The following is a 14349-nucleotide window of genomic DNA, read 5'->3' as shown; positions in this document are numbered from 1 at the left end:
ATTTTTTAAATATTGAAAGAAAAACAACTGTCAAACTAGAATCTATGTATAATTATTTGTAATATTTGAGGACTTGGGGAAATTTGGGGGGGTAATGGACATGTTCACTATCTTGATTGTGGCGATGGTTTCATAGGATATACATATATACAACAGCAAATTGTACACTTTAAATATATGCAGCTATTAAATGTCAATTATATTGCCATAAAGCTGTTTTTATTTTTTATTTTATTTTTTCCCCCCTCCCCTGGTTGTCTGTTCTCTGTGTCTATTTGCTGCGTCTTGTTTCTTTGTCCGCTTCTGTTGTCGTCAGCAGCACAGCAGCACGGGAAGTGTGGGCAGCGCCATTCCTGGGCAGGCTGCACTTTCTTTCGTTCTGGACGGCTCTCCTCACGGGCGCACTCCTTGCGCGTGGGGCTCCCCTACGTGGGGGACACCCCTGCATGGGGGGGGACTCCTTGCGCGGATCAGCACTGCGCATGGGCCAGCTCCACACGGGTCAAGGAGGCCCGGGGTTTGAACCGCGGACCTCCCATGTGGTAGACGGACGCCCTAACCACTGGGCCAAGTCCGTTTCCCGATAAAGCTGTTTTTAGAGAGTCACTATCATGTTTATGGAAACAAACAAGAGGGAAGACAGGTCTCAAAAGATACTAAAGCAACACATGAACCAAATGTAATGTGTGAACTTTGTTTGGACCCTTATTTAAAAAAAAAAAACACCATAAAAGACATTCCTAATAAAATTTTGGAAATTTGAACATGGAATTTACATTACATGTTATCAGGGTATTACTGTTAATTGTCGTAGGTGGGATAATGGTAGTTTGGTTACATAGAAGAATGCCCTTTTTCTTAGGAGAATTACTCTGAAGTATTTAGGGTTGAAAGTATCATGATATTTGCCATTTATGTTCAAATGATTCAGGGGGAAATATATAAATATGGAAAAAAAGAAAGCAAATATGGCAGAGTGTTAGCAACTGTTGACTCTAAGAGTATGTGGATGTTCACGGTATTACTCTTTCAATACTTTGTTGGAAATTTTTCATAGTAAATAAGGAGGGAAAAGCATAGCACACGTATATGAAAAAAATACCCCAAACTAATGACAAAATACAAATAAAATATGAAAAATACTTCAACACATAATAGATATAGGGGCTACTTTGCTTTACTTGCAAAGAACTCTCTAAAATCTAGAACAAAAATATGAATACTCCAATTATTTTTTAAGTAGGCAAAAATTACAAGTGACAATGTCCTAGTTTGACAGGGCTGCTATAAGAAAATACCACAAACTAGGTGGCTTAAACAACAGAAATTTATTGTCTCACAGTTTTAGAGGCTAGGAGTCCAAACTCAAGGTGTTTGCAGGTCATGCTTTCTCTGAAGTCTGGAGGGTTATGGTAAAGTACTGCTAGCAATCCACAATTAAATCTCTGCCTCCATCATATTGTCATCTGTCTCCTTCTGTCTCCTACTTCTGGCTGGGTCCAAATTTCCTCTGCTTATAGGGGATTAAGCCTTACCCTGATTCAGTTTGGCCTCATCTTAACTAATATAATGTGTTCAAAGATCCTATTTATACATGGATTCACCCCCACTGGTTGAGGGATGAGATCTTGAGCATGTCTTTGTGGGAGTCATAATCCAATCCATAACAGTTAGCAGAAAATATGTAAATGACCAACGAAAGTTTTGAAAACATACTTCTGTCATAAGTAGAGAAAAGAAAAAAAAAGTGATACCATTTTTCACCTATCAGATGGACACATAGTTTATTGTTGTTTTTTCATAAAACCCCCTATTAGTAAAGTAGAATTGGCTAAAATATGCACTCATACACTGTAAAAATTATATATTAAGTCTAAACAAACCATATTTTAATTTTAACTTAAAATTCACATACTCTGACTCAATAATTCCATTTCTAGGAAGTTACCCTATAGAGAAGGGGTCAGCAAACTTTTTCTTAAAGTGTCAAACAGTAAATATTTTCAACTTTGCAGGCCATAAGGACTCTGTCACAACCATTCAATTCTGTTGTTGTAGCTTGAAAACAACCATAAAATCCATAAAGGAACAGTCAAGGCAGAATCCCAATACAATTTTATTTACAAAAATAAGTAACCAGCTATGGGCCATTAGTTGCTGACTCCTACTATACATAAACTGAACAAGAACACGAAAACATAGTTTATTATAGCAGTGCTTATAATAGAAAAACTGCAAATAATTAAATATACATTAGCAGAGTACTTGATAATTCATAGTAAATCAATACAACAAAATATTATGCACACATTTAAAAGAATGTGATATATCTATCAAGAAGTATACTCAGATGTATTCACCAAATGCAATGAATGTCTCTTGATGATGGAGGAGATTGTTGTTACGGGGGGAGGAGTGGGGTGACGGGGGTGGGGCGTCTATGGGGACCTCATTTTTTTTAATGTAATATTAAAAAAATAAATCAAGACAAAAAAAAGAAGTATAAGAAAAAAGAATAAAATTTACATACGGCTAACAGTCTCCATAATTCAATCGTTAGTCTGCCTGGCTGGCAAGTTAAAAGTATGCTACAGTTTCCAATGACAAACATCAGTAATTTTGCTTTTTGTTCTCAATAGCTTCAAGGCCATAGCACTAGGGCTATGAGAAGCTCATGTTTCCTCAAGTGGCATGAATAAGTTATATCTTAACCACTCACCTTTTATACAAAATGAAGCAACAGGCTCCCTGAAAAGGCAGATTAATTCAATAAATCAGGAATTAACTTGGACTTTTTCCATTTCTTTAGAGAAATTAATCTGTGTTACATCTATAATGTAAAAGATTTGATCCTTAGTCTATAACAATAACCCTCAAAGTAAGTGAAGACAAGACATCATGTCAAACAGTTTCACAGGTAGTAATTCAACGATATAAAAATTTCCTCTAAAACACCTAAACCAAATCTGACACATATGAACAGAATTTACACATAAGAGGAAATATGAAGACTAAACAAGTGCATGCAAAAATGGTTACTTCCCTAGGAGACAAAGAAACTGATACACCCTCTACACTATATTAAAATATACACATGATAACCATTTTTGGAAATCAGTATGGTGATACATGGCTTCAATCAGAAAAAGGCTCATACAATTTGACCCAGTAATCCCATGGAAATTTATCTCAAATAAATAATTAGAAACAAAAAGTTATATATATGAATATGGATCCTCAACAACATAGGAATACTTTGCAAATTTTGGTATATTAATGAAAAAAAATTTTTTTAACAAAACTAATAAGTATAAAATCTATGGAAAAAGAATAAGTAAATGTTGAGTAAGATAAAACAATACAAACATTTATGTTTGATAGAAATGCAACTATGTGATATACGTGGACAAAGACAAAAAAGTTAAAATACAAAAATAAAAATAGTTTGAGAGAGGTATGGGGGGAAAAAAATATAGGAAAAAATCTCCAGGATAAATTCTTTTTTTTTTTTAAAGATTTATTTATTTATTTCTCTCCCCTTCCCCCCTCCCCCCCCCCCCCCCGGGTTGTCTGTTCTCTGTGTGTATTTGCTGCATCTTCTTTGTCCACTTCTGTTGTTGTCAGCGGCATGGGAATCTGTGTTTCTTTTTGGTGCGTCTCATCTTGCTGTGTCAGCTCTCCGTGCGTGCAGCACCATTCCTGGGCAGGCTGCACTTTCTTTCACGCTGGGCAGCTATCCTTACAGGGCGCACTCCTTGTGCGTGGGACTCCCCTACGCAGGGGGCACCCCTGAGTGGCAGGGCACTCCTTGCGCACATCAGCACTGCGCATGGGCCAGCTGCACACAAGTCAAGGAGGCCCGGGGTTTGAACCGCGGACCTCCCATGTGGTAGATGGACGCCCTAACCACTGGGCCAAGTCCACCGCCCCAGGACAAATTCTTAAGTGAAAAGAAAGGCAAGACGTAAAGTATTAGGTATAATATGATATAGTTTATAAGGAGAAATAAGAATACCTATGTGCATTAATTTTTTCTGAATCTCTGTAAGGATATATAAAAAACAGTAGTTATATCTAAAGAGTTAGATTGATGGATCAGAGTTAAAGATTCTTACTTTTCATTTTATAATCTTTTGCGTTTTAATTCTGTGCATATAAGTTTTTCTGTAACTTTTATAACTACTTTTACAATAAAATGAAATAGATTGAATTTTAATAAATGTTATAGAAGTGAATGTCTAGAGAGAGATCTCATTAAAATATGGGGTTAAAACCCACTTACGGGGAAGAGGATTTGGCTCAATGGATAGAGTGTCCACCTACCACATGGGAGGTCCAGGGTTCAAACCCAGGGCCTCTTGACCTGTGTGATAAGGTGGCCCACACGCAGTGCTGATGAGCACAAGGAGTGCCGTGCCAACCAGGGGTGTCCCCTGCGTAGGGGAGCCCCACACGCAAGGAGTGTGCCCCATAAAGAGAGCCGCCCAGTGAGAAAAAAGTGCAGCCTGCCCAAGAGTGGGGCCGCACACACAGAGAGCTGACACAGCAAGATGATGCAACAAAAGAGACGCACATTCCTGGTGCCGCTGACAAGAATGCAAGAGGACACAGAAGAACACACAGCAGATGGACACAGCGAGCAGACAACTGGGGGGGGAGGAAGGGGAGAGAAATAAATTTTAAAATAAATAAATAAATCTTTTTTTAAAAAACCCAGTTATGAAGCAATTACAGAGTAAAGATGGCAATAAAATAATCCAGCAAAAAGCATTTGTGTTTGCAGTAAACACTGCAGGTTGGCTCTCCAATATCCTTTTCTCCTAGATCCAGGGTCAGATTCTAAATAAGGCAATTCTGATAATGCCATTTCTCTGCCAATGACTGGTTCAGGGACTGGCAACCTAGTCAATTTGGGTCAATTGGGTTTTAAAAGAGATGTGCTCTTTTATTATGTTTGAAAATTCCATAATACAAAATAAAGGCAGCAAAGACCAAGGAGGTGTCAAGGAAATACTGAGGGAGAAAAGGAAGGTGAAGCAGCTCATATAAAGTGTTCCTATTCTCTACCATTATGAAGGCAAGGTTACCTGCGAAAAAGTGGGGTACTACAATGAAAGGACTCATACCATGAAGAATATGAAAAGATTTGGCAATGAGGCTGTGGAAAATCTGAAAATGTAATAGGGAATGAGTGAAAATTAATGAAAGGATTGGATATAGTCAGTAAAATTCTGTGACATTCAACATCACTACTTGGCAGCCAGAGAACTGAATCGGAAGCAGGGGGTTGATAAAAATATTAGGATGTTATCAAAGGCATCTGTAAAATTTCTGACTAAAATAAGTTTGCCTTAGTTAGAGAGAAATCTAGAGAGGGATTTAATTAAATGAGGGAAGAGGAAAGCATGTCTATATATTTGGGGGAGTAAAAAGAGGTGAAAAAACCAGATATAACAATGAGGGTAAAGGGCATGTTGATTCGTTAGAGGAGTAAAAGAGGAGGTTATAACAATAGGAAGACTAGTTCAGATTTTGAAATCTTGTCAGCTGAACAATTCCTAGTGACAGATCTTAGAAGCACTTAAGGAGAGTACAGGAGTCAGTTGCAGGAGTTCAGGAATAATGAGCCCAGGTTCTAGATGGGCCATCAACATGAATAGTAAATGGCGCTCAGTTGCTCTCTTCATTCATCTTCGCTTGCCCCAAAGTCAGAAAGAAGGTAGTATAATTAAAAGGTTTGGTGCCAAAAAGAAAAGATATTTTACGGCTGGTGATAATGGTTAAAAACTTCTGAGTTTAGAAGACCTAGGTTCCTATACAGGTGAGGTCACTTCTAAGATGAATGCCCTTGAACTAACAAGTTACTTAATTCCCTAGGCATAAATTTTACCAACAAGGATATCTACTTCAGAAAGTTACTGTAAAGACTACTTGAGATAGACAATGCATGAAAAGCATTAAATGGTGCCTGGCACATGTTAGTTGATAAATGTTGGCTATTTTTACTAATTGAGGTACAAGCGCTATGCCAACTGCCCCTTTTTGCCTAGTGTGTTGGAAGAGCCTGAAGAGAAAAGAAACAAAGAGTACATTAGAGATATCCTTTATCATGGGAGAGATAGCTTTTAGTTAAGTAAAGCAAGAGAAGGAGTGCTTGGAGAATATGAAAGAATTTGTTACCAAAGGGGCAGAATTTTAAAAGGGTATAATGGAATCATTATTAACTAAAAACTTTCAAACTAAATAATACACCTGCCATTAAGTAAGTCCTGATGGTGAGGTGTGGAAATAGCAGCATTAGACCACAGATAAAATCAAACTGGAAGAAAATTAGTCAGTACAATACAAAGATGATATCGGTTATTAGCAAAGAAGCTAGCTAGAAAATTTGGCAAAGTTCATTTCATTACCCTGATTTTAAAAAGCATGGTAGACCTTTGTTTTCACAGTTTGCAACCCTGAGTTGCTCAAAAGAAGCCAGCCAAGTAGAGCATCTCTAAATTTAAAGATGTAAATTTACAGATTATGACTTTCTTCAATGGGATTTGGGCAAAATTATCCATACCTTGGTAACTGAAATAATGCCAAAAATCAGGCTACCCTAAATTTCAAAATGCAAAAATTGGTAATAGGCTAATTATTTTACATTTTTAAAGGTTTTTTATTTTGTTTTGTTTTGTTTTTCATTTTTCCCCTAATCAAAGTAATACATGTTCACTGTGGAAAATTGGAAAATATTTAAAAAGTATAAAGCTGTAAGGGAAAAAGGTAATCCCACTACATTAAAATAATCACTGTTAACATTTTGGCACAGCCCTTCCAGTCTTTTGTATGCACTGTTTTCACTAGAGTATGAGATTATATTGTATATACAACATTGTGTCCTACTTTATTACATACTATTATATCATTAGCATTCAATTTGCTTTAATGCTAAGAGTTACTAAACTAAGGCAGCGACTTACTCTAAAAAGGTCTCTAGGGTTTGGGTCCAAGTCATTTTAGAGATAAACATTCTCCCACATAATTTCACAAGTTTAAGATCAACTTTCAGTCAAAGGGCCACATGCAACCCCAAAAGCTAATGTAAGGGAACAAATGTCATTACATATTTTATTTATGTTGAGTTATGTTGCTCTGAAAACGAACTTCATAGACAAAAAAAAGGACCAATAATTTTTTTTTAAATATTCCCATTTTTGTACATAATGTTCGCAACTTTCCCATTCCACCTTTGGCCAGGTGGTCAGTTTAAGATGATCTGATTCAAATTATTTTTCCAAATACATGTTGGTGAGTCACAATGACTGCAAAGGGCCCACAACTGTGGCATTTTTTTTTTCTCTGTACAAAGAGGTCTGAAATTAATTTAATTACCCTTTAAGACTTTAAATAACTTTTCTTAAATTATGGAACAATAATATATGTATAGTTTAATACTCCTCATTTTTCTATTTCCTCTTTGATGCCTTAAATATTTTAAAGTCAAGATGTGCTATTAGCCTCCAATTTTTAGGTCTCATTTTTTACAAATAATAAATACACTATTTGGATGCTTAAAATATTACTATCCATAATATATAACTGTCTTTTTTATTTTTAAAAGATAAATTACATAAATGATACATATAGAATGTAAGGGATTCCCATAAGATATAACCAATTTAAACACGAGGTGACAAATATCCCACAGAATTCAGAATTCTAAATAATGTTACTATTCAAACAAGAATGGTATATAATAGCATTGATATTAGACTCCAATGTTAAAAAGTAAACACTTTCATAGTAGGCCAAAAATAACAGAAACACTTAAAACAATTCCATTGAGTAAAAACAACTGCTGAAATGTTTCATTTCTTGGTTTTTTTGGGTTTTTGTGTGTTTGTGTGGTTTGTTGGTTTTTTGTGTTTTTTTTTTTTTTGGTTTATTATATTTCCTTTTGAAATGTTTTAAACAATCATCATACACACAAAAATAACATTTTAGCCTTACAACATCTTTGGATCAAAGAATCCGAAGTACACTATTCTTTGCAAAAGTAGTTTAATCAGCATTTTGAGGCTGGCTCTTCTAGTTTACAGAGTAATTACAGAAACCTCAGACTTCTCCACTGTGATTTTTAAGAACTTTCATAACTGATAAAAGTACATCAAGAGTTCATTAAAATATCATCAGAACACCTTGTAAAACCCCTTAACAGCAATATGTCTTCCTTGACTAATCAAAATAAAAGAAGTATGCATCCTTGTGAAAACTGGTACCACATTTACTACTGAGGAAAATTCTTTTAAATTATCGTCAAAGTGGAAGGCATTTTGTATGCAGCTCAACTAGTTGTTACACTCAAGATTCTGTGAGTTTTTATCTTGTTACTGTGATTCTTTATCAGACATCTGTTCTCTTAACATCACATGGTGTTTGCCCTTCTTAAACCACAGAGAAATTCACCTTCTGCATAGGTTTTACTGAGGGGAAGCTGTTCAAGAACTCAATTTCCAATCCTTCGTTTTTTTCTAAGCAAAGATGAGGAAAAAATTAATACCAAGGCTTTTTTTTAAATCCTGAGTGTGATCTTGCTAAACAGTGCATTGTACAACAATCTGACTTTAACAAGAAGACAAAAGCAGTGTGTCCACAAATCAACCAATATTTCAATTAAAGAGGAATCCTCGTGTGGTTAAAAAAAAAATGCATAAAATTAGAACGAATTAAAGGCCACTTTCCAGACCCTGCAGAGTTCATCATCTGAAAAATTAGATTGCATGAGATCTCTGTGGATCTTCATCTAGCTCTAAAAACTGCCTCGTCCTAAATTCATCGCTAGTTTTCCCGAAAATACTTTAGGGGGAGGGAGGCAGGATAGGTTCAGGACACACTTCTTGAGGTTACTAACTTGACAGAAGTGCCATCTTCAGGTAACAGTTACAGAGAAGAGGGTAAACCCGCCTTGCCGACAAGGCTGGATCAACTTCGCTGCACTGACTTTACCACCTGCTCTGTATGGACACCGCTTGTGTAAGGCCAACCCCATTATACAAATCAAACTCTCCAGCGCGGGGGCGGGCACACTAGGGTGCACCCCAGGGGTGATGAAAGGTCACGGTCGGAGGGGTGGGCGCGGAGTTAACCCCTAAATGTTTCCGGAGCCCCATCTCCAAAGCAGCACGCTTCAGACCCAAATATTCCTCCCTTCATCGCACTTCTTTCCCAGACCTTCCTAAGTCCCGAAAAGGATGATGAACCCCGCTCCTCTGGAGTCGCAAGGGTCACTAGCGGCGCGAACTTTAGCAGCAGGAGAGGCTAGGCCTTGAGATCAGCCAATAATTTGGTTTTGAAGTCCCAACCCAACCGCTGCGCCTCCCGTGAAAAGACCTCTTCGGCCCACAGGGGGCGAGAGGCGGGCGGCCGGAGAGACGCGGAGAGAAGGAGCGAGGCCCTTACCCGCTGCAAGGCCAGCCGTAGCCAGCCGCTGCCGGCGGCTCCAGTACTGGAAGCTGGAGGCAGCTCCTCGGAGCCGTAACGAGGTTGCCATGCTGCCCCCGCCCCGCCTCCCGGCAATGACCTCCGCGGTCTCCGGACTCGCCCCCGTACAGCAAGTGTGCGCAGCGAGAAGGCTGTGCGCGGCCACGACGTGGCGGCGGACGCGCACGCGCTCTCGCCGTTCTAGCGGGCTTCCACCGGCGCCGGTAGGAACGCGGCGCTGAAAGGCCCGGAGGGAAGAGACAGGGTCCGTCAATCACCTTACAGACAGGAGAGCCGGCCAATCATGATTCCAAGCTTCTTTGCGGCTTCTTGATGCACCAATAAGAAGCCTTCGCGAAGCTCTACGTCAGGCACCCTGGTCCTGCCTCTCAGCTCTTTTCCTCATTTACAGACTGGGGAACTAAGCCTGCTTGTTTACCAAAACGTAGGGGGTGTGAGGGAGGCGGTGGCTGTCACTCACTACCGCCTCCTCCGAGTCCCCGCCCCCTGAGCCGCACCCTTAGAGTGCTGGATCTGCGTTATCTCCAAAACTTTGGCTCCTAGCAGCTGCTGCAGTTTTCAGTTAAGAAGCAGAAGTTTCCAGTCTTTCCACTTACAGGGACCAATTTTTAACTTCGTTAATACGTGGATGTCCTAATGGTAGTATTGGTATTTTTAGTGTCTCTCCATTGAGAATCATAAATCTGCCATGAATCCAATAACTTTTAAGATTTATTTTTTAAATTTATTTCTCTCCCCTTCACACCCCGCCACCTTGTCTGCTTTCTGTGTCCATTCGCTGTGTGTTCTTCTTTGTCTGCTTGTATTCTTGTCAGTGGCACCAGGAATCTGTGTCTCTTTTTTGTTGCGTCATCTTACTACGTCAGCTCTCCGTGTGTGCAACCACTCCTGGGCAGGCTGCGCTTTTTTCATGCGGGGCAGCTCTCCTTACAGGGCGCACTCCTTGTGCGTGGGGCTCTCCTACATGTCGGATACCCTTGCATGGCAGGGCACTCCTTGCCCGCATCAGTACTGCACGTTGACCAGCTCACCATACCGGTCAGGAGGCCCTGGGTTTGAACCCTGGACCTCCCATGTGGTAGGCAGATGTTCTGTGGAGCCAAATCCCTTTCCACCAATAACTTTTAAATTCATTTGATTCTAGGTAGCCGAAGAGTTGCTTCATAAATTTGAAAAATAATAAAATAAATTGATAGCATTATTTTCTTTGAAGGGTAGATTTACTAGGAACTTGCACTTTCTATTCCAAATATTTCTGTTATGTTTGAAAACCCTACAGCCTACATTCATTTTAGAAGCAAAAAATAAAGGTGAATTGACGTCTAGAAAGCAGTGTATATGTATATATGCATGGAGAGAGAGCGCATTTATTTATTCATTCTTTTGTCGGTGCTGGGTGTACATATTTGCATCTCTGAACCAACCTACCCCATGATTGGGAACCATCCCACAAGCAAGACTTGTAGCCTTTGAAGAAAAGTATAATAGTAAAGAGAGTGAGAAACTGCTAAAAGCAATCCCTTCATCCACCTTCACTGTATTTATTCATTTAAAGTATTGAGTTGTGCTCACCCAACTTTTTAATTGAAGTAGCAGAATCAACAGATTAGATTTTGACCACTATTTTTCCCTTCCGTCAGTCACTCATGGAGTTGGAATGGCTAAAGAAGCAAAAGAATTGGATAATTCCCACGCAGGCTTTCATGATTCTGGGCATGCTAGTAATGTTTCCAGGAATGGTACAGAATGCAAAGTCCCCATCTGTAACTTGTGGAAAAACAGTTCCTTCCTTTGCTGTCTTCCCACCCACACTCCTGACCTATGACAGCAGAAAAGAAGGGAATGAGGAAGGGAAGAAAAATTCATTTCAGGTATTGGTATGGTATGCTTAATTTGGTTCCTCAGCCTTAGGATAAGACTGTTAATAGCTTTCTGGAGCATTTCCTATCTGTTCCTCTCTTCTTGGTTTATTTAGGTTTAGCTGGAACAGACCTGCAACTAATATATGTAACCCTGCAGGTTTCCATAATTAACTGCTGAAATGTAGTCTGCCTTTCAAGAATGTCAGCCTATATAGCGGAGCTATTTACAACACAAGACAACACAACACTTGATCTTCCCGGCACCTGGAGTTTATATCCTAGTCCTCTTGAGATTTTATGTCCAATCAGATTGTTTTTGTCATTTTTATTGCAAGCTACTGGTCTTTTTTTGTTTGTTTGTTTCTCTAGGTTGTTTATAGGACTCTTTTCTTGAAAATGAGTATTTCTTTACAAAAGGCTGTCTCCTGTGATGGCACTCTCCTAGGACTAGAAATGGAGAAAAGGGGAAGAGGCTCAGAAAGAAGACAGGTAAGCTGGGCATAAGATCTTCATAATTGGCTTTTTTTTTTTTTTTAATTTATGGTGATGGCTTTGCAAAAGGAGTGATATTGAAAGTCTTGATTCAATTTACTCAACTCTGGCCAGGGTGTAAGTCACAATTTCTCCATATCCCTACATCACAGAGATAAATGTCTTCTCCCTGAACCCCTATATGATTCATAAATTAAGGTTTTGAGATTTTCATAGATGTTTTCTCATGAACGTTATGGCTTGTTTAGTAATTCTTACTGTTTGAAGGTTCTTGCAGATATGATTGTATCTGCAAATGCAGTTACTACCTCTGGCTGGCTCTTTACTTGATGGCTTTCCTGATACCTTTGAACTTCTTTAACTCTCTACCACTTTATGTTTGAAATTTATTTCATTGTATTATAGTGGTTCTTGACTTAATATGAACTAGATGTATTTTTTCCTGTTTCTCCCACTAAGTTTGACTAAAACCTCTGGACATTATATATAAAATAAACATAAGAAGAGTGTGAAAAGTGGAGAGAAGGCAGACTAGCGAGGGGCCTCAGGAACTAAGAAAAACATACCAGTGAGTTCCCTGGGTGTTCTTTAAGCCTCATTAACCCACACTGGGTTCCAGAGAAACCAGAAACCCAAAAATGCCAGTGGGCACAGACAGAAATGCCCAATAAAAGCGTGTTCTCTCTAGGCAAAGGACAAAAAGCCTAATGAGACAGAAAACTTTTAGAAAATAACTATTGTAGCCAAATACCACCCCCCCCCCCCACACACACACACAAAGTGGACCTTCTCCCACTCCAGCCAGCAAAAGCCATGTGGGGAACTCAGAGTTCCATATTGTCCAGGCTGTAACAAGGCACCGCAACACCATAGTTCCTCCACCCCTCAAATCCACTGGGGTGGGTGTCACAGAAGTCCAAGTGGACAGCCGGACTTTTATCCTCACCTCAGGTAACTTGGTAACAAGTTCGCCTCTACTCCATCCCCACCCCTACCATATCATGAACCTGGAATCCTACCCCACTCATTTGGGTTGGTGTCAGAGAAGGCCTAGTGGAGAGTCAAGCCTTTCAACGTAGACCATCAGTGATAGTTATGAGGCCATCACTTCTTGTATGGTGTCAGTGGGGAAAACATGGGGAGCAGTAACGAGGCACTGCTACCTTTCCCAGATAGAGAGGTGTCCACAGAGACCTAGTGAGGAGCTGGAAATCCTACCTCTGCCCAGCAGTAACAAGGAACCCCCACCTCAGGTGTCAGTGGAGGCCAAATAGGGAATCTAGATCACATCTACCTCGACCTGGCATTAATGAAGTGGTTGCTCCTTTTCATTCTCTGCCAAAGCAGTATTTGAAAAAGGCAGCTAAAACAGAAGGTTTAAATAAGATTCAGAGAGTCATAACATAATACCCAAAATATCCATCTTTCAATTGAAAGTCATTTGTTATACCAGGAATTTCTCCAACTGAATGAAGAAAAGATAACAGATGCCCACACTGGAATGACAGAAAACTTATTATTGTATAACAAAGACTTTAAAGCAGCCATCAGAATAATGTTTCAATGAAGAATTACACTTGAAAAAAATGACTAGAAGTATAAAGAAGAACCAAGAGGAAGTTTTAGAACTGAAAAAAATACAATAACCAGAATTAAAAACTCAGTTGATGGTATGCACACAAGTTCATGATGTAAATAGAGAAATGTGATTTCTGTTTGTGGCCCTTCTATCCCAGCCATGGTGTGGTGTTTGCCCACAATGATTACAAGGTATTCAGATTCTTTAAATACAGATATCATAAAAACTTTAAAAAGAAGCACAATCCTCACAAGGTCAAGAGAATTAAAGCATTCCAGAAAGCAGCTGATAAAGAGCCTACCGTGGATAATTCATTTGAATTTGATAAATGTAAAAATGAGCCTTCAAGTGCCAGCAAGAGCTATGGAATAAAACTATTGATGAAATGAAAAGAGTCTAAGATATTAAACAGGAATGCCAAGCTAAATTTATAATAAACAGGTTGAAGAAAAATAAAGAACTACAGAAAGTTCAAGGCATTAAAGAAGTCAGGCAAAACATCCATCTTATCTAAGCACCTCTTATGGGCAAAGGAAAGAAGCCAGAACCAAAAAAGTTACAGAAATTTCCACAGGAGGTTGACATAGAAGATATTTCTTAAAAATCTCACTGTAACCATTTCTGTAAGTGCATTTGAAAACCACCTTTGGAGACCTGAAACTTTTAAGTTATTGATTTAATTTTTACATAAAGTCACAAGTGAAAGGTGATTAAAAAGACATCTTTCCTACATTGCTATCTATAAAACATCAGATGTTATGGATATTATTTTGTATCTCAACTTTAAACTTTCACTGATAGATGCAGTTGTAGTTTTATAAATCAAGAACATCTGTTTGTAATTACAGAAGTGAATGGTGGACATAAAATGGTCATGTCATTTAGATAATGATTCTAGGCAGCATTTATGTAATAACTAATGACAAAAAT

General features: G+C 38.8%; 1 protein-coding gene and 1 pseudogene across 1 annotated transcript in view; one reads left to right on the top strand and one right to left on the bottom strand.

The window, feature by feature from the left end:
* HIBADH (3-hydroxyisobutyrate dehydrogenase) overlaps positions 1-9658 on the bottom strand; it is a 134515-nt gene extending 124857 nt beyond the window's left edge. Inside the window, exon 1 of the mRNA XM_004446982.5 lies at positions 9445-9658. Within this exon, the coding sequence (XP_004447039.1) occupies positions 9445-9535 (91 nt within the window). The 5' untranslated portion in view covers positions 9536-9658. The remainder of the gene's footprint in view (positions 1-9444) is intronic.
* Positions 9659-13529: 3871 nt separating this feature from the next.
* On the top strand, positions 13530-14020 carry LOC101416718 (probable ribosome biogenesis protein RLP24 pseudogene; annotated as a pseudogene).
* The last annotated feature ends 329 nt before the right edge of the window (positions 14021-14349 follow it).

This window comes from Dasypus novemcinctus, chromosome 5, assembly GCF_030445035.2.
Source record: "Dasypus novemcinctus isolate mDasNov1 chromosome 5, mDasNov1.1.hap2, whole genome shotgun sequence".
NCBI lineage: Eukaryota > Metazoa > Chordata > Mammalia > Cingulata > Dasypodidae > Dasypus > Dasypus novemcinctus.
This window is presented reverse-complemented; position numbering and strand designations above follow the sequence as displayed.